The sequence below is a fragment of the Oncorhynchus mykiss genome, chromosome 13, assembly GCF_057628025.1.
Source record: "Oncorhynchus mykiss isolate SJ-2025 chromosome 13, ASM5762802v1, whole genome shotgun sequence".
In the NCBI taxonomy this organism is placed as follows: Eukaryota; Metazoa; Chordata; class Actinopteri; order Salmoniformes; family Salmonidae; genus Oncorhynchus; species Oncorhynchus mykiss.
In genome coordinates, this window is record NC_143034.1 from 29,350,626 (window position 1) to 29,371,057 (window position 20,432).

The 20,432-nt window shown below is 41.8% G+C and overlaps 2 protein-coding genes across 2 annotated transcripts; both read right to left on the reverse strand.

Moving 5' to 3' along the window:
* Window positions 1–877: 877 nt before the first annotated feature.
* LOC110485911 (transcription factor Sp6-like) lies at window positions 878–12,867 on the reverse strand. Its single transcript, XM_021557137.3, has 2 exons — window positions 12,536–12,867; window positions 878–3,963 (listed from the first exon to the last, which is right to left on the reverse strand). Exon 2 carries the CDS (start codon window positions 3,789–3,791, stop codon window positions 2,874–2,876), a length of 918 nt encoding a protein of 305 aa, XP_021412812.1. The 5' UTR covers window positions 3,792–3,963; window positions 12,536–12,867; the 3' UTR covers window positions 878–2,873.
* A 6,223-nt stretch (window positions 12,868–19,090) lies between these two features.
* Window positions 19,091–20,131, reverse strand: LOC110499578 (gamma-crystallin M2-like). The gene is made up of 3 exons (XM_021576713.3): window positions 20,039–20,131; window positions 19,582–19,824; window positions 19,091–19,441 (listed from the first exon to the last, which is right to left on the reverse strand). Exons 1-3 carry the CDS (start codon window positions 20,066–20,068, stop codon window positions 19,142–19,144), a joined length of 573 nt encoding a protein of 190 aa, XP_021432388.2. The 5' UTR covers window positions 20,069–20,131; the 3' UTR covers window positions 19,091–19,141.
* Between the last annotated feature and the right edge of the window lie 301 nt (window positions 20,132–20,432).

Below are 20,432 nucleotides of genomic sequence, written 5' to 3' on the forward strand. Positions count from 1 at the left end.
ATTTGGCAACTTTCAGGATAAATCAAACCACTGTATTTTTGATTCATCAATATATTTATTGAGTGGAGGCTCTCCAAACCTGTTTTTTTTTTAATGATCCACAGTGGTGTAAAGTACTTAAGTAAAAATACTTTACTTCTTTACTTTACTATTTATATTTTTGACAACTTTTACTTTTACTTCCATACACTTTCCCTGACACCCAAAAGTACTCATTACATTTTGAATGAAAGAAAAGGGAAAATGGTCCAATTCACACACCTATCAAGAGAACATCCCTGCTCATCTCTACTGCCTCTGACCTGGCGGACTCAAATTCTTCATATGTGTGATGTCTGAGTGTTGGAGTGTGTCCCTATCTATCTTTAAATTTAAAAAACATGAAAATTGTGCCATCTGGTTTGCTTAATATAAGGAATTTGAAATTATTTACACTTTAACTTTAACTTTTGATACTTAAGTATATTTGACTCATTCAATTGACTTTTAATTCTTAAGTATATTTCAAACCAAATACTTTTAGAATTTTACTCAAGTAGTATTTTACTGGGTGACTTTCATTTTTACTTCGGTCATTTTCTATTAAGTTATCTTTACTTTTACTCAAGTATGACAACTGGATATTATTTCCACCACTGTTTATTCATAAATACTTTCCTAACCCTAAATAATATACAAGCTCCACCAATTGGTGCTGAAAAGGAGATGAATACATGGCTTTCTTTCGTTGATCACTAATATTCTAAACTGTTCTATCCATTTATTCGAATGAGTCTGTCGAGAAAATTTGAATTTAAAGGTACACCACATTTAAAGGGGTGCTTTAGATAAATGTACTGGAAACCCCTATTGAAAGAAAACTCCATAACAAAATCTATTGGCCAGCAAGTGGCAGGGTTTTCAGCAGTTTAATTAAATGTATTCAGCACGCGCAAGGGAACAGCACCTGCATAAGGTAAGACTGAATACCAACTACTGTGAAGTGCGCAGGAAAGGCGTACATTTCCTAAGTCTGAATCGGGCCCCAAGTGATTTGCAATAGATCGAGTCTCAAGGTGATGTCCTTTCATCACATTTGATTAACAAAATGCAAGTAAACCATCAAAAACCATTATGTTTTATTTTATTTAGGGATATGTCTAAAGGGGGCTCCAATAAATCTCTACATAGCTAAACCTCAGCTTAGACCCTTTTAAGCACATTTTGACTAAGTCACTATTCAAAATACAACAATGCTTTCCTAACAAGGCCAATTTGTTTTACAGTGAGCACAATAAGCTAAGAAGCCTAAACCATGGCACACAGGCCTAAGCCTATTTAGAAAGGTCTAGACTGGATTCCCGAAAACTTGGATCAAAGTGCATCTTCTATCAAGATATAAATGATTATTTATGACTATTAATATCAAAATGGTTTCCAAAGAATTCCACTCCATCTGTTTTTGGCTTTTTGCTTGAACAGGGAGGAATTGTTGCTTATCCTGGAAGTTGTTGTTGAGACAAAATATGGTTTACCTAAGTTCCTCTCAATGAGGGACTTCAGTCCAGCTCACATTTCAGTCTGGCATACCTTTCGTGAGTAGTGATGTATCCAGCCTGTCTTTTGTCCCCGAGGAAATCCCTGTCAAGTGTTACCACAGTGGGTTCCGTGAAGTGTGAACGTGGTATTGTGTGGATCGTACACTATCGGGGACAAGACCAGGGAATTACACATTTCCCGTGAATGAGATACGCTGCCATCATGTCACATTCACACCTGCAGCGCTGAGATAAAGGAGTGTCAAAAGACGAACAACGGTGCTTTTCAGTCACAGTTGAGGGACATTTGAACACGGTGACACATGCGGGGGCGGGGCATCCAAGGGAAATGCATTGATAACACAAATCACGTCTTCTTACTGTACATTAAACAGAACATGTATGTTGTTGACATAAAACACGGAGTGTGAATTCCATGCCACAATGTGCTGCAGTGGGACATCTCTGCACGTCTATTGAGCAAAAGCAGCCATTTTTTAATTGCACCGCCCACATACCGCACCAAACTGAATTACAGTGGTGCTTTACTGTGGTGCTCTTTGGGCAAAAGGTTGACGCCCACATTGTGCGTGGTCAAAACCAAAAAATACAGTGTGGAAATGTTCCCGGTGACATGTTCAGACACTCACATACAGTATATTATACACAGCAAGGCAAGGGGGTGGGTTAAAGGGTGGGGAAAGGCAGTCAACACCACATACCAACATATCCTAACCCTCCACTTCCCATTGCCTTAAATTCAGTTCGATGTGTGCAGTGGAGACTGGAGAGTTTGATGGCTTCCATGGAAATAAATCTCTCTCCGAGTAGCTAGTAGTTTTACTGTAAACGCATCAAGCACCATCTTCAGTTTAACTCGTTCCCAAAGTCTCTGTGGATGGATGGCATAATAGCAGTAGCAGCAATGGAAGTCCTAGCCGCTAGCAAGCTTTGGCTCTGGCTCGGTTGCCACTTGGTTGCCATGTAAATGGAAGAGAACATTCCTTAGATGGATATCCTTCCAGCAAGGCACTTGACAGCTTGTCCTCTGTTGGTGATGTAACATACGGGTAATTGCTTTGGACTCTTTGGTTTTATGTCTGTCTATGCTGTATGGTGCTGTTATATGTGATATGATGCATTCTTAAAATCAGACGCGCCTTTGTTGCCTTATGTTGTTCAATGCATCTGGTAGAAATAAACTATCAATTTACAATATAAGACCCCCTATGATTCTACCTCCACTGAACTACATGTATTATAAACTATGGATTCTCTGTCTGATAGAAAGGGGCTGATAGTAGCCCACTGACTGTACATTATCTGTATAGCATTCCAGATGTGGACGGGATACAGTTAGCTGGACTGTCCTGTCCCAGAGGGGTCTTTCTCACATTTTGGCTGCTTAAGGGGTGCCTCTGTGTCAGAGGCAGTGGCGTGGGAGGGCTGAGGAGAAGGTGTGTCAAAGCTCTTCCCCATCCTGCCCCCCTCTCCATACATCCTCTCCTCCCCTGGCCCGGAGGGAGACTCGTGTGTGCGCATGTGCTTGGCCAGGTGGTCGTTGCGCATGAACACGCGGGGGCACATGGTGCAGCTGAACTTCTTGGTGCCGGTGTGCGTCTGCAGGTGTCGCTGAAGTTCGTCGGAGCGTGTGAAGCGCTTGCCGCAGAAGAGCCAGTTGCAGACGAAGGGCCGGTCCCCGCTGTGCCAGCGCAGGTGGGCCTTCAGGTGGGAGGTCTTGGCGTAGGCCTTGCCGCAGCCCGGGATGTGGCAGTTGTGCATGTGTTTCCTCCGGTCGTCGTCAGTGCTCTGGCCCATCTGCTCGGCGTGGACACAGTTGGGGCACCGGCACACAGACTGGCCTGAGCCCCTAGAGGCAGAGCGGCGCTGGGGCTTGGGCCGGACCGAGGCGGCACCCTCCTGTGGCTCCTCCAGGGAGTACGACTCCGGCTGCAGGAGCTCAGGTCCTCCCAGTGGCTCCATCTTGAAGCCATCCTGGGGGAAGAGGTGAGAGTGAGCTGAGTGTGAGGCTGGGGCCAGCTGGGCTAGCTGAGCAGGAGTACACAGCTGGGGCTCGGAGCCGTAAGGCCCCAGGGAGGACTGCAGTCCCATGGAGCTCTGACCAACTGCCTGTAAGCCCACACCCTGGCCCGCCTGCAGGTCCATCCAGCTCCCTGGCCCGGTGTGGAGGTCCCACCATGAGGGAACGTTCATCTCGTCTGAGCTGCCACCAGGGGGTGCTGTCCGTAACCAGGGTTCATAGGGGTGGGCCATGAGACCAGCTGCTGTCTGTGGGATACTGGTGTTGAAGGCTGAGTCTGGTGAGGAGTGAGCGGTGGCCAGGTGGGTCTGGGGTGTGGTGTGCTAATTGATAACTGGGTGAAGATGTGTAGACTACCACATTGCTGGATGGAGAGCTTGAGGATCCTTATTCACGATTACTGACCTGTTGGCAAAAAAAACGGATTGTCAAATTGTAAAATGGTGTAGTAAATTCTTGTAAGATGACTACTGCTTCTAGCCAAATGGCTACAATGTAGCCCAACAGACACGCCCCCGTCTCCATGGACACCCCACCCCAGTTCTCACGCTGCGTGGCCGAGGAGAGAGCTGACGGAATGAGGGGAAGGAGACGAGGGGAAACGTGTCCGGACAGAAACCTGCCAAATGCATCCGATGCCAGGTACTTCCCATGGCGGAGGACAGTCAAAGAGAAAGCTAAAGAAAACAACTTCAGCGGCCCTATGAAGAGGCAGAGGCAGAGTGGAGAGAAATGCGAAATGTGGCGGAGGAAGGAGGAGGAGAGCGAGAAAGAGAGAGAGGAGTGTTGACAGGAACAGCCCCGTGCAGAGATGGGGGGGTGAAAAGGAAGAAGATCCAGGGAGGTAATGGCTGCGGGCCAAGATCTACAGTATTTGTACGTCTCTGAGATTTTCGGAGATGAAGCCTAGCAGACGGAACAACCTGTTTTTTTTATGAATCACACATGATTTACAACAACATCCCTTCGAGGCGACTAACAAAAAAAAGAGACGTTGGGCTAAAAAACAAAACGCCCGCCTCCTACACACTGGCGGCAGCATGCATCAACAGTTGCTGGCTGACGGCTTTCAGGAGCCTGCGAACACAAGTCCAACAATAACACAAGAACGATGACTTTATCCATATAATTAGGGCAGCATGCTCGAAGACAGTCAGCATCTTGTCCCCACTGCTCTGCGGTGCGTAAACTCCAGTGGACCAGAACAATGCTAAAATATACACCCCGCAAATTAGGTTACCTTGGAATTTTGAGAGGTGACGGAATGCACCTGTTAAAATTGGAGTCGAGAGACATTTTTTTTTGCCAAAAAGCTGTAACTCAATCGACAGGAGACGCTTTACTTGCTTCAAAACACAAAAAAATGATTCCAAAAATGTTCTGGCCCAAAATGATAAGTAAAAATTATTTTGACTGCAGGAAACCAGAAAGCAGTCTGGGTCTGAAGAGGTTACTATCTTTTTCATCTGAAGATCATAGGTTGTGATACCATATCTGGGAGAGAGAGACCATACAGCATTAGCCACCCAGACAATCAAGCTTCAATAGAAGGGTCAAGGTTTAATGGTAGACCTGTCTCCTGTCCCTTGTCCACAAAACCATTGAAGCCAGGTTGAGCAAGCTATTTCCACAACATACAGAAACTTTGCAAAGATAGCCTACAACTTGTGAGATTTAGATTCACTCGCATCCCTTCCAGTGCTTGAAATGGAATGGAAAAGGTATCAATACAAGGTAAACTACCGTTCAAAAGTTTGGGGTCACTTAGAAATGTCCTTGTTTTTGAAAGAAAAGCAATTTTTTTTGTCAATTAAAATAACATCAAATTGAAGGTCAGCATCCCGGAGCCGCCTCTTCACTGTTGACGTTGAGACTGGTGTTTTACGGGTACTATTTAATGAAGCTGCCAGTTGAGTTGACTTGTGTGGCATCTGTTTCTCAAACTAGACACTCTAATGTACTTGTCCTCTTGCTCAATTGTACACCGGGGCCTCCCACTCCTCTTTCTATTCTGGTTAGAGACAGTTTGCGCTGTTCTGTGAAGGGAGTAGTACACATCATTGTACGAGATCTTCAGTTCCTTGGCAATTTCTCGCATTGAATAGCCTTCATTTCTCAGAACAAGAATAGACTGACAAGTTTCAGAAGAAAGTTCTTTGTTTCTGGCCATTTTGAGCCTGTAATCGATCCCACAAATGCTGATGCTCCAGATACTCAACTAGTCTAAAGGCCAGTTCTATTGCTTCTTTAATCAGAACAACCATTTTTAGCTGTGCTAACATAATTGCAAAAGGGTCTTCTAATGATCAATTAGCCTTTTAAAATGATAAACTTGGATTAGCTAACATAACGTGCCATTGGAACACAGGAGTGATGGTTGCTGATAATGGGCCTCTATACGCCTATGTAGATATTCCATAAAAGATCTGCCGTTTCCAGCTACAATAGTCATTTACAACATTAACAATGCCTACACTGTATTTCTGATCAATTTGATGTTATTTTAATGGACAAAAAATGTGCTTTTCTTTCAAAAACAAGGACATTTCTAAGTGACCCCAAACTTTTGAACGGTAGTGCAGGTACTGGTACTCAAGCAATAGCACATTTGGGGTGCGGGTACTCCCTACCAATGAGCACGGGCACAACTCAAGCGCTGATCCCTTCAATTGATTTTCAATTTGCTGAGACAACAAACAATGCCTTGAAGACCAACAGGATTACGAGCTATGCTTTGGACTGGTCTTCCCATGGCCCTCTTCAGACACTAGAGAGGAGATGCTCTTGAGTTGGAATGAAATCGTAAAGCAATTAGTTTGGAATTCCAGAATTAGAGGTCTGGTGTTAAAGGTCAAGCTGATTTATTTCACGTCGCCCTGGAGCCAGAGCTCCGCCGATGCTCTGTAATTTTGGGGGAATGTGAGTCAGATGCACCGTGGCGTGAAGCGTCCCCCTATTTTTCTCTCTCTTCCCCCTCCTCTCGTTCGCTCTCTGATATAATAGCCCTGTAAACAAATAAGAGAGTGGCCGAACCTCCTCCATTCACAAAAGTGGCTGGAACACTAGAGAGTATCCTGAGAGTAACAGCTGGCATGGGGCCCCTGGGGGAGGGGAGCCGGGGAGGAGGAAGGTGCAGGACGACAGGGCTGCATCGTAAAACCTGCCCGACCAAGACCTAACACAGTCCCCGGTTTACTATTCTGCCAGAGACAGAGGAGGCTCTGCCCTGCCAAGACCCAGCACAGCCCCCCCCCCCCCCCCCCCCCCCCTCACCACCACCAGTTTTACTAGTCTGCTAGAGAGGAGAAGATGCTCCGGGGGAGAAACGCATCACGGTAGATGACGAACTGACTTTGGGGTTATTCCATGTTGGTTATCGTTCCGATTCAGCCAGTAAAGGGAAAAGTACAAATACGATATAATAGCAGAATAAGATTCCCAATGTTTACTGTCACAACCATGAATAAAAACTGATGCTGGACCGGAGCTTGTGGATTCTCCATACTTTTCTTTTTACCATCCAAAATGTGTTTCTATCAAACACAGACATTTGGAATTGTCATTACTGTATGAAGTATCTGTACTCCTACTGCTAAATATCTGTGTTTGTGTTTGAATGGTTTTTTGAGCTGAGAAAATCTTGTGGTTTAGTCTGATATGTGATATAACGTTACAGGTTCCAAGACATAGAAGACTTAGACAGGAAAATGTCATTAAAATACAGATGAGGATTGATAGTGAAAGTGGCAACAAGCAATCTCATACACCTACGGAAATACGTTGGTGACTCTGTAGGATAGTGACTGTCTGACAGCTGTTTGTCTACTAGTTTCACAGACAAATGAAACAAATGAAACAACCTTGATTTGTTGTATGTTCATGTGGTTTTACATCAAATGTTGTCAATGTTACGCATTATGTGTCCAAATGTGAGCAGATTTGTAAACAGTCTTGCACAGACATGAAATTCCAATTCAAATACTCAACCCAAATGTGAAGATGGAGTAGAGGAAGTGTCTCAACTAGCGTGTCAATAAATCATCATGACTCATATCGAGACAGGTCTACACAGAGGAGCACAATCCATGTGTTGACAGCTGGACATAGAGTACACGAGTGATATGACACCTCCTGTCTCATTGTATTAGGCTACAACATAAACTTGGAATACATCTTTACGTTTCAATGGTTATTGAATGGGAAAACTCACCGTGAGGCTTTAGGGTCCTCTGAGGCATATTGCCTGTCAACTTTGACGTTTAAATGTCATTTAGAAGTTCAAGTGCTCTGGTTGGGTTGGCCCCGAAAGTCCCATACACTTAATAACAAATGAGGGTATCCTTCTTAAACACCTATGTTTGAGGTAAGTATTTTAGCTGTTTATTAACAATAAGCCCTAAATTGATCTCCAAGGTTGAGTTTACACAAGTAGGGCTAGTATAGCGATTATAGTGTAGGCCTATCATACACGGATTGATCAGTAATCTACTCGAACCCACCAGTAGCTATGGAACGTGTACTGAGGAGTATTTTTGGGGGTTCGCTCACACAGGAGTAATAAAGCCCTAGTTCACACAGGAGTAATATCATTTTGTGATTTCTAAAATGTTTTATTTGTTTTTCAATTTCTATTTATCATAGGGGGGCTGCAGCACCCTCGGCACCCCTACTTCGAATAACAGGAAGTGGTTGAAGAGCTATATAGTTAAGTGATGATAATAAACAATTATTTGTCAATCATCATTCATTTGAAAAACACAAGTTTCCATCATCATCATTTGTCACAATAAAGAAAGTTAGACAAAATACATATCCGCCCGTCGAATGGATAAAAACGTTGTCGATCATTCGAAAAATGTGCTTATTACTGCCGCTTCTTTTACACACGTCGCAATGATTTACTCAACATTGTTTTTGTCGAACAAACCTGGTCCAATGGAAACTTGCCTTGACAGTGTACTGTGAGGAGGTTAGAGCCTGGCGGAGTGGTGCCAGGAAAATAGCCTCTCCTTCAACGTAAAAAAAAACAAAAAAACAAAGGAGTTGATCGGGGCCACAGTGAAGAGTGTCAAAAGCTTCAAGTTCCTTGGTGTGCACATCACCGAGGACCTGAAATGATCCCACCACACCGGCACCGTGGTGAAGGCGCAACAGCATCTATACAACCTCAGATGGCTGAAATAAATCCGCATGGCCCTAAGACCCTCACAAACTTTTACAGATGCACCATCGAGAGCATTCTGTCAGGCCGCATCACCGCTTAGTACGGCAACTGCACCGCCCTCAACGGAATCGCTCTCTAGGGTGGTGCGGTCCGCACAACATATCACCGGGGCGCCCGAGTCACAGTCTATTCACTCTGCTAACATCTAGCAGACAGAGACAGTACAGGTGCATCAAAGCTGGGACAGAAGGACTGAAAAACAGCTTCTATCTCCAGGCCATCAGACTGTTCAACAGCCATCGAGCCATCTTCTGTAGTAAAAGACAAAGATAGACACACACACACACCTCATAAACACGCAGACTCCTGTACTCACAAATAGACTCACACATGCATACGCCCATACTCACAAACACACACCCAAACACATACACACACACACACACACAGCCAATGCTGCTGTCCCATGTATATAGAGACATTAAACATTGGACCGTTTATTTTATACTTTTGTTTACTCTGTGTATTCATATACTGTATTCTTCATATAGCTCATTGTAATATAAAGTGCCTTCAGAAAGTATTCACACCCCTTGATTTATTTCACATTTTGTTGTGTTACAGCCTGAATTCAAAATTGATGAAATATTACATTTTCTAACCCATCTACACACAATACTCCATAATGACAAAGTGAAAAAATGTTTTTAGAAATCTATAGAAAATGTATTGAAAATTAAATATAGAAATATCTAATTTACATAAGAATTCACATTCCTGAGTCAATACATGTTAGAATCACCTTTGGCAGCGATTACAGCTGTGAATATTTCTGTGTAAGTCTCTAAGAGTTTTAAACACCTGGATTGTACGATATTGGCACATTATTATTTTTAAAATTCTTCAAGCTCTGTCAAGTTGGTTGTTGATCATTGCTAGACAGACATTTTTAAGTCTTGCCATAGAGTTTCAAGTCGATTTAGGTCAAAACTGGAGCTAGGCTACTCAGGAACATTCAATGTCATATTGGTAAGTATATTTGTATGTTATAAGGTTACAGTCTTGCTGAAAGGTTAATTTGTCTCCCAGTCTCTGTTGGAAAGCACACTAAACCAGGTTTTTCTCAAGGATATTGTCTGTGCTTAGCTATATTCTGTTAATTTTTATCCTAAAAAACTCCCTAGTCCTTGCCCATGACAAGCATACCCATAACATGATGCAGCCACCACCTTTCTTGAAAATATGAAGAGTGGTACTTAGTGATGTATTGTATTGGATTTGCCACAAACGTGATCATATCAAATCAAAGTTTATTTGTCACGAACGCTGAATACAACAGGTGTAGAGCTTACAATGAAGTGCTTACTTACAGGCCCTAACCAACAGTGCAATTTTAAAGTGCAGATAGTCCGGGTAGCCAATGTGCGGGGGGCACCGGTTAGTCAGGCTAATTGAGGTAGTATGTACATGAATGTATAGTTAAAGTTACTATGCATATAAGATAAACAGAGAGTAGCAGCAGCGTAAAAGAGGGGTTGGAGGGGGGGACACAATGCAAATAGTTTGGGTGGCCATTTGATTGCCTGTTCAGAAGTCTTATGGCTTTATATTCAGGACATAACGTTTTTGGCCACCTTTCTTGCAGTTTTACTTTAGTATGTTTTGGAATAGTTTTATTCTGTCATTTAGGTTAGTAATGTGGAGTAACTACAATGTTGTTGATACATCCAAATGTTTCTCCTATCACAGCCATTCAACTCTGTAACTGTTTTAAAGTCACCATTGGCCTCATGGTGAAATCCCTGAGCGGGTTCCTTCCTCTCCAGCAACTGTGTTAGGAAGGACGCCTGTATCTTTGTAATGACTGGGTGTATTGATACACCATCCAAAGTGTAATCAATAACTTCACCATGCTCAAAGAGTTATTCAATGTCTGCTTTTTTAAATGTTTACCCTTCTACCAAGAGGTGCCCTTCTTTGCGAGGCATTGGAAAACCTCCCTGGTCTTTGTGCTTGAATCTGTGTTCGAAATTCACTGCTCGACTGAGGGACCTTAAAGATAATTGTATGTGGGGTACAGAGATGAGGTAGTCATTCAAAAATCATGTTAAACACTATTATTGCACACCGAGTGAATCCCTGCAAGTTATTATGTGACTTGTTAAGCACATTTTTACCCCTGAACTTATTTAGGCTTGCCACAATATACTTATTGACACAAGACATTTCAGCTTTTTTTTTATTTAAAAAAAAATTACATTTCTAAAAACATAATTCCACTTTGACATTATGGGATATCGTGTGTAGGCCAGTGACACAAAATCTAAATGGAATAAATGTTAAATGCAGGCTGTAACATAACAATAATGTGGAAAAAGTCAAGGGGTGTGAACACTTTCTGAAGGCTCCGTATCTACTACTGTACATTGCATTTTTGTTACACTGTTTTTATTTATATACTGGATTCTCGATCTACTGCTGTATATATTGTTTTTGGTGTATATACGCATTATATTGCATTTGGATTTCTGATACAGTGTTATTTGGGTTGTCAACTGGATTCGTTCTGACACTTCGTGATTTCTTGTTTCTTGTTTTTGTACTTAAAATCATCTAGGATCATATCATTCACTTTCAGTGAATGGGTTGTTCCCTGCCCCTGTTGATTACACATACATTATCAAGGTCCTGAATGTCTTGGCTCAATCTGGGTTAAAGAGAATCAGCTTGCACTCATAGGCCTACACAGGTCTATATGAGGCATGACGTAATGTTGTCTTATTTTTGTCAACTAAAAGTCACTTCTTTATGCATTTCAGTCACCATAACATTCATACTGTGGTTTTGTAGTCTACTACAGCATTGGAATATATTGTATGAGAGAGTGCAAGATAGGCTACTCTCCTATAAAAAATTGTAAAAACAATTCACTATAACATATTCTAACCACTGGAATTCCATTCATTGTAAAAAATAAAAAAAATACTATTAAAAAAAGTACCTAAAATGCTTTTTTGTTTATTTTGATTGTTGGTTTTGATGGTGATCCTCAGTGTTTTTCAACAAAGCATACAGATTACTGGTACTAATTGTTTCCCTCAATCAAAATGAATACCCCTGTGTGGGATAACCAAATTCTAAATCGAGGTCTTTGGGGTCGTGAAAACACATCAAAATATGAGACATTCAACAACCTTTTAGGGCCTCTTTACCACCTGCTTTATGTTTCATCTGTGACCAGGAAACATTCACCTAAATATTAACTCAAACTGGAAAGGAGATCTATTCAAATGTCTATTTTATTCTACTTTATTTTGATGCAAATTGTACAAATTATACTATTTTCAAATATGGTATCAAATGCACAACCTGTCACTCAAAGCCAATCCTTTCCATGAGTAGGGAATGAATTTGAATTAGGCTTACAATAATATATATATTATTTGGGCACATATATATATAATATATTCATGACTCATTACAAATTATGAATTGAAATATGTATTTCCAAATCTAAATTAAAATACACATTGAAGATAATAAATACTTATACAGATATTTCCAATATTTTTTTCTTACTTTTTCTTAAAAACAAATACTTAAATATTTGCCATATCCCTTTATTTCAAGTGGTTCTAGATATTCCAGGTACAGTCCTCTGTTTCATTGTTCATGCAACTGTCAAAAGGATGTACCCGTCACTTCGATATTGTTCCACTACACACACAAAAATACAACGCAACGGTTACCTCGTGGGTAAACAATGCGATGCTTATGAATCAAAAACGTTTATATTGAAAAATATATAGCTACCTGTTTACACAATGGTGCCCGTAGTTCTATTCCGACGCGATGTAGGAATAGCTTTTTTGTAGTCTATTATATTCACTGGTATGAAAATAAATAAACCACCTCGGCAGAAGTCAACTAAAAGCCTTCGGTAAAAAAAATTAAATCGAATAAATAAATAGATATCCTCGTATATCATACAGTTCCCTCCATCTCGGGCGGTTCAGGTGAGACGAGACAACGCTTCCACATACAGGTAAGCGTACTCAGTGGTGGCAAAGTTTATAATAGGTTAAGTATCTTTTTCTTTTCGCAGGCTCCGCCCTCTTTCGGTGTGTGTTTTCCCCTTTGAAGATGCGCTCGCGCGGCTGGAGGTCAGGAAGTGTACATGGGCATGGCTCACTTACATTACAACATTCGGACCCATGAGAAAGTTGACAACTCTTTGAACCCTCTTGTTACATCATTTGGGGTTGTCTCAGTGCCTAATACTTGCATTTCAAATGGCTCTAATGTTTGCCCACCGCAACTTACTCTCAGGAAAACTTTTATTCAAAGCCTTTGACCTGTCAAATAAAATAAAAACGAATGAATTATGTCGCAATGCACTGATGCATTACTAGTAGCTGGTCACTTACAATACAGTAGACTACTTGCTTATTAGATTGCTTGTTAAAAATGACATGTCACCCATCTTATTGACCCCATGGTGACACAGTGGCATCTGGTACCATTGCAATGGTCATTATTGTCACTGGTCTGGTCACCATGTAGGCTCCAATGTCATCCTACGTAAACTACTGGCAACAGGCAACAGGTCTCTATAGCACAGATTGTATGTTGTTATGCATACTTAATCTACTATAACCTGTTTATGTCTAACCTTCAGTGTCAGTTCAATTCTCAATTGTCAAGAGACCACAATTTACAAAACAGTATCATATCCTTTCATCTACTGCATGTTACAGGCAGTGTAGGTGCCTTATCAAAGCTCAGTGGTGCCCAAATACATAGCTGGTCCTCTTACTTTTGCCAAATGAGAGGAAACACTCGTTAACTGTTGTCTGTCATGCCAATGAAAACACTGATTAAATCCAATCCAACATCACTGCTCTTCACAGTTTTATCAGCCTCTTCTTCTAAAGGTTTTTATTTTTTTCCCTCTCTCAGTTAATTCCTTTCCTGTCACAGCATGTTGGTGGAGTGACTTCAAATCAACTGACAAACAGAGGCCACAGACAGACCGGCGGGAAGTGGTTTACTTACTTAATGCCGTCTTCTTCTCTTTCTCTGAAGCAGCAGTTTTTAAAAACGCTGAGTTTGTAGCAATGATGCATGGTACAGTGTGTCTATGGTTTGGACTGCAACATAACAGGATACAGATGTATTTAGTTTTGTATCAAATGATGAAATATTGACTCCGATTCGCATTTTCACAACCATGAATGATACAGTGCCTTCAGAAAGTATTCATACCCCTTAACTTATTCCACATTTTGCCGTGTTACAACATGAATTCAAAATGGATTAATTGTATGTTGTTTTCACACAATACCCCATAATGACAAAGTGAAAACATGCTTTTTGAAATTTTAGCAAATTTACTGACATTTTCAAGTTTTGCCACTCAGGAACTTTTACTGTCTTCTTGGTAATCAGTATAGATTTGGCCTTGTGTTTTAGGTTATTGTCCTGCTGAAAGGTGAATTCATCTCCCAGTGTCCGGTGGAAAGCAGACAGAACCAGGTTTTCCTCTAGGATTTTGCCTGTGCTGAGCTCCATTATGTTTATTTTTTATCCTGAAAAACACCCCAGTCCTAAATGACTACAAATATAACATGATGCAGCCACCACATTGCTTGATAATATGAGGAGTGGTACTCGGTAATGTCTTGCATTGGACTTGCCCCAAACATAACACTTTTGTATTTAAGGACAAAAAGTACATTTCTTTGTCTCATTCTTTGCAGTATTACTTTAGTGTCTTGTTGCAAACAGGATGCATGTTTTGGAATATTTCTATTATTTTCACTGTGTCATTTAGGTTAGTATTTTGGAGTAACTATAATGTTGTTGATCCATCCTCAATTTTCTCCTATCACAGTGATTAAACTCTGCAACCCTTTTTAAAGTTCAACATTTGCCTCGTGGTGAAATCCCTGAGGGATTCCCTTCCTCTCCGACAACTGAGTTAGGAAGGACGCCTGTATCTTTGTAGTGACCGGGGTATATTAATAGACCATCAAAAGGGTAATGAATACCTTCACCATGCTCAAAGGGATATTCAATGTCTGATTTGTTTTATTTTCTACCAAGAGGTGCCCTTCTTTGTGAGGCAATGGAAAACCTCCCTGGTCTTTGTGGTTGAATCCGTGTTTGAAATCCACTGCTCGACTGAGGGACCTTACAGTTAATTGTATGTGTGGGGTACAGAGATGAGGTAGTCATTCAAATATCATGTTAAACACTATTATTGCACACAGAGTGAGACACAAAATCTCAATGTAATCCATTTTAAATTCCGTCTGTAACACAACAAAATGTGGAGAGAGTCAAGGGGTGAGAATACTTACTGAAGGCGCTGTGTGTGTGCGTAGCGTGTTTCAATAAAACAGACGGACTGTGTATTACAACAGAAAACTGTAGCCTACATGCACTGTGCTATACAAGTGCTTCCTAAGGGATGTAGGCTTCTCTTCTATACTTACTAGCTTTCCCAACCTGTATTGAAAAGTTCACACAGAAAGAATTCCTTTCGAAAAAGGGGATTGATCTTGTGTGCGTTCTCACTCGTGAAATTAATCTGGATACGCATGTACACAGAGAGGGATCAAGTTGCTGAATTGGGGACCACACACAAAGCCTAAATGATGTTTACCAATGTCTTTCAATAGTCAGGCATATGTCCTTGTGAATAAAATTCTTCCAACTCCAAAAGAGACTGTTTAATAACATTTAATTACAGTGCATTTAAGATCAATTACAAGGGGCTTACAAATTCTCTTAAGGTTTTGAATCTGTTTAGACGGCGTGTTGCCCCCTTTTCTGTCCGTGGCTGCCTTCTTTTAAGCGTCTTTCACGAGGTTGTGTGTGTTTCTCAATTGTCTGCGTATGTTCGTGGATTTGACCTTCGACCCCTCAAACTGACGTTAAAGACCATTTGATAGGGCTTGCACTTAAACCGTAGTCTGTTCAGATGTCAAAGGTGGTTTACCTAAAATTCGGTCTGCCCTTTTCCAGACATAAAGCTGCTAGTACACTGTTCACAGCTGGATTTGAACCTCTAGCAGTTGGTTGGAGATGCTTAGTCGTAGACTGTAAATATATAGTATAATCGTATATACTGACAGTACACTGTCTCACAGACTCCATTTCAGGACAGGACACACCATCTTATTGGACCTTAAATCCTTCAGCTATAACCCGGGTGCCAAGGACCCACTATAGATCTCATCCCCCCCTGTGTCAACTCATATAAATCCATTCACACTCTCCGGGGCTTATATAGCGCTCTAGTCCTGAGGCACATTCTGTATAGCTGAATCTCTCTAGTCGAATGCGGCAGACAAATCCCACAAATCCCTTTGAAATGAATCGTCTGTCACGGATTGTGAACAAAGTACATTTTTTGTCACATTGTTTGCCATTCTCCTTGGATTAAAGCCGTTTCATTGAAGTATCCAAAGATAAACGATTCAAGGAACTTATCTTTTGTAGTTTTCTGTTCCACACTTGCTTTCGTCATCCAGTATCATTAAGAGGCTTCTAGATGGATAAAAAAAAAAAAAGATTAAAGAAGACAATTATCATTATCATAGTTGATGTGTTCATGTCTATGGTGCACTAGTTTATTTTCGTCTATGTCTATGACTTATTTAACTTGAATTTGTACAGATTTGTCTCATAGAGACAAAAATCTAATTTGCAAGGGAGACCTGTTATAAGTAGCCTAACATTGACTAACCAACCATAAAGCATGTTTTATGTGTGTCCCACGGAAACTACCCTGGTGTCTCAGCTAAAGCCTAATATCACCGTTGGAGCCTCCAGAGGGATTGGCCAGGTAAAGCCTCATTTCCCCTCTGAGGGGGGAAAAAAAGTTAACTAGAGTAAACAGTAAGTGTACAGTAGCAGACTTCCTATATCCTTGTTTACTATTCAAAATCCCATAAGAGGAGGTACCGGCTGCCAGGGGTTCTGAGTCTGACTGAGTCACGTTTTTTTTCTTCCCTTCTTCATGCAAACACACCTAGACATTCACTCACCACAGCAGCCCCCTCTCCCTCCCTCGCTCTCTCTCTCTACCTCCCCTTTCAACTTCAAACCCAGTCATTTCTGCAAGCTGCTACTTTGATTGTACCAAACACCTGTATTTTTGGGGAGAGACTTCCTCAGTAGCCCCCGCCTCCCATCTTTGATTGTTAAACAGCAGTGGCGCCGCCATTACTGTCTGAGAGACTGATGCCGCCCTGCTTCCCCTCCTCTTCCACTTAAGTTCCTTTTAAACCAGAATTTGAATTGGTCTCGGAGTATGGCGAGCTCCATTTTATTTTATCCACGTTCCACCATTCCAAAGTATCTGAGTTGTAGATGAAGACTTTGAATCTCATATTCCTGTGTGTGACAGCTGCGGAAATCAGAAAGAATCATCAAAGAATCATCATTGCAGGAAGCAGAGCCATAACATTCTAGCTCAAAATCAACAAGATTATGACTATTCTCCTGAATGCGAGGAAAGTGAGAATCAGAGGTAACTTTAGTAGAAAATGCTGTCAGAGTTGTTTGCTCTGTCTTAGGTCGTATCAACAGTACAGAGAGAGTGTGAACAGAGCAGACACACACTCACACACACACACACACACACACACACACACACACACACACACACACACACACACACACACACACACACACACACACACACACACACACACACGGCCCTCTTCCCCTCGCCCTTAATACCAGGCTTTATTATCCAACCTCTCATCCCTGCCATCCTGTCTTCCCCTCCAGATTAATGTCCTCTCCGATCTCCACCAGCTGTTTCCGTGCCAGAACACCCCTCATCTTCCCGGGCCGCTGGCCTCTTGGTTCAGGTGGCAGATGGTAGTCTGTCTTTGGGGCTGGGCCATAGGGCCGCATTGTCGCAGTGCCTGCGTATCTATGAGAGAATAGCCGCCCTCACGCCCATTAGCAGGAGTGTCAGTGTGTTCACATCGCCCCATGCCAGACCGCCCTTGTAAATAAGAATTTGGTCATAACTGAAGTTATATAAAATGTATAACCTGTATGGACAGCTTTAAGGGAAGAGCCTTGTGTCACATAGCTCAAAACGTTGGAGTGCCCCCACCTTATGTTGATGAAATCAAATAAAATGATAGCCTTTCACTTTATTAATTTGGACTAAATCAGAAAATGTTACATTTTAGATTACAATACTATTTTGTTCATCATAATGCAACTTGTGTGTGTGTGTGTGTGTGTGCGTGCGTGCGTGCGTGTGTGTGTGTGTGTCAGTTTGAGCGGTGTTAACTGGGTGTGGCTGTCTGTGCCTGAGGTGGGCATTTACTTTTCAGGGCTGTTGGTGTTTGTGTCTTAGCACAGATGGGATGTGCAGAGGTTGTCAGCACGGGGGGGTGGGGGGATAGTCGTGCCGGTCAGATAACAGGTTGTCTACCTGAAAGAATCCGAGCCTGCTTCCTCCACCTCCACCTCCACCTCTACATACATTCCAAGTGTGCTTCACAGTGCCACAAGGAAACACCTCTCACCACCTTAGTGCTTTGACATCCTTTTTCCTAGACACTCAACACCCAAACAAAGCTGGGCATAGCTGAGCACTGACATGGCCAAGTGTTCAACGACAACTGGAATCACAAGCCAAAAAGCTAAAGGTTAAAGGTGTTTGTGTTTATACTTCACAAGTTTCCTTTTGTATGTGTGGACAACACCCTATTAGGCTTAGACAACAAAGGGAAATACTTTAGCTATTGATCAAAAGCGTGAAGAGACTTGTAGACTTGGAATGGACTCAACCCCTTTACTGGAGCCAAACATATTAGTAACAGAGGGTAATAACAATGTCCTAAACTTCATTTTGACAGCAATTTCAGAAATGCTGTTTGGCTGGTTTATATCGTTTCCTTTTGTATTGCCAAGTTACTTCCATGGAGTATCATTGTCAAAACAAATAAACTCCCAGACAGGATCAGTGTCCTGAGCCTGACAGTCTAGTCCAGCTACAAGACCCCCAACTGTGATGTAACATTGAGCGTTTTAGCACTGAAACAATTTGCATAGAAGGCCTAGTGCATGTTTTGCACGGCAATGAGTGACTAGATACATACATATGTCATATCTCAATTTGATCACTCTGTTGTCGCTGCGAATCTTCCTGCGCTAAGTGAAAATACCCTCAAATAAAATATGGCATTATGTACTGTCGCATCATATGAAACATTTGATCTCAAGTCCAAAATACTCCAAATGTTCATTCTTAGCTTCACTGTCCAAATACATATGTAAGGGACTGTATATGACAAGGGATGCAGGTGTGTGAACAACAAATCAGCAGGCACATTTTTCTTGTCACACTTAAAAAGGGAACATTTTAATAGGTTTGTGAATTATTTAGTACCAGGAATCCATGATACGCCTCATGCTCATGAACCTCATACCACTCATGCCGCCCATGGCTCCCATTCCCATGCCCATGCTGAAGTTGCTGTACTCTCCAGGCCTCATGTACATCATCCTGCCTCTGAAGTGGGGCTGCTCATACATCAGCCAGTGGCCTTCCATCACGTTGCAGGACTGGCATTTGGACATGCGGTAATGATCCATGATGTTGTCACAGTCGTTCATCATCTCGTGCATCTGACCTCCGAAGTTCTCCCTCTCGTAGATCCTCATCCTGTAGTTTCCTCTGTGCTGTCAGGAGAAAAGTACAGGGTTCATAGATGAGATAATTATTGAGAACATTGTTTAATATGAGAGTGTGGCCATTAAAATATGTTTTACCTTCAATGACAAGATGTGACTATTTTTAAGCAGAGATATTTTCGACCTACCATGGCGATCATGCGGCAGGACTTGATGCAGTCACTCATTCCAAAGTGCTGCATGTAGTCGGGGTACTCGCCCCTCCTCATGAAGTACTGGTTTCCCATATAGTTGTTGTGGTTGTACAGCATCCAACAGCCACTTTCGACCCTGCAGGAGTGGCACCTGCTCAGGTAGGAGCTCATGTCACTGCAGTCACTGCTACACTCATAGGAACGACCCTGGAAGTTCCTGTCCTCGTAGAAGACGATCTGAAAATATAATGGAATCATTTCTATGAATTAAACAATTGTATGAAAGAAACATTTTAGAGACATGTGGGATAGGCTACTATTCAGTCGCAATGGCAACCAGGATATTGGGATGAGTCAAACATTCATGTTTTAGTTTGGGGTTCTAGAGCCCTTTTGTATAACAATCTAGAAAAATGTTGATATGTATTTTCAAAACTTTCCCAGTGCTTACCTTGCCCCTGTTCATGTTGGTGGTGGACATGTTTGCTAACTGTGCTGCTGGTTGCTGCTCCTGAACTGACTTCCTACCTGGTTTAACCCTTTCTTTTATACCTGACCAAACCCAAAGAATCGCTAGCTCCATTGTTCAAATCCCTGACCCAGCATCATGCTATAGAGGCCTATTGAGGCCACTGAGGTTACGTCCACATTTCCAGAAAGGCTGCTTTTCAATTGGTCGTTTCTCTTACAAAGTAACATAAAGCCTTTTGAGCGTTTACTCTCAAATGTGAAAGTTCTTCGTACATAAGTTTAAAATCTTACTTGAAGGATAACTTTTATTAACTAAAAAATGACATTTCCTGAAGTAAATATGTGTGCTTGAAAGTCTTGAAGTATTTATGGTT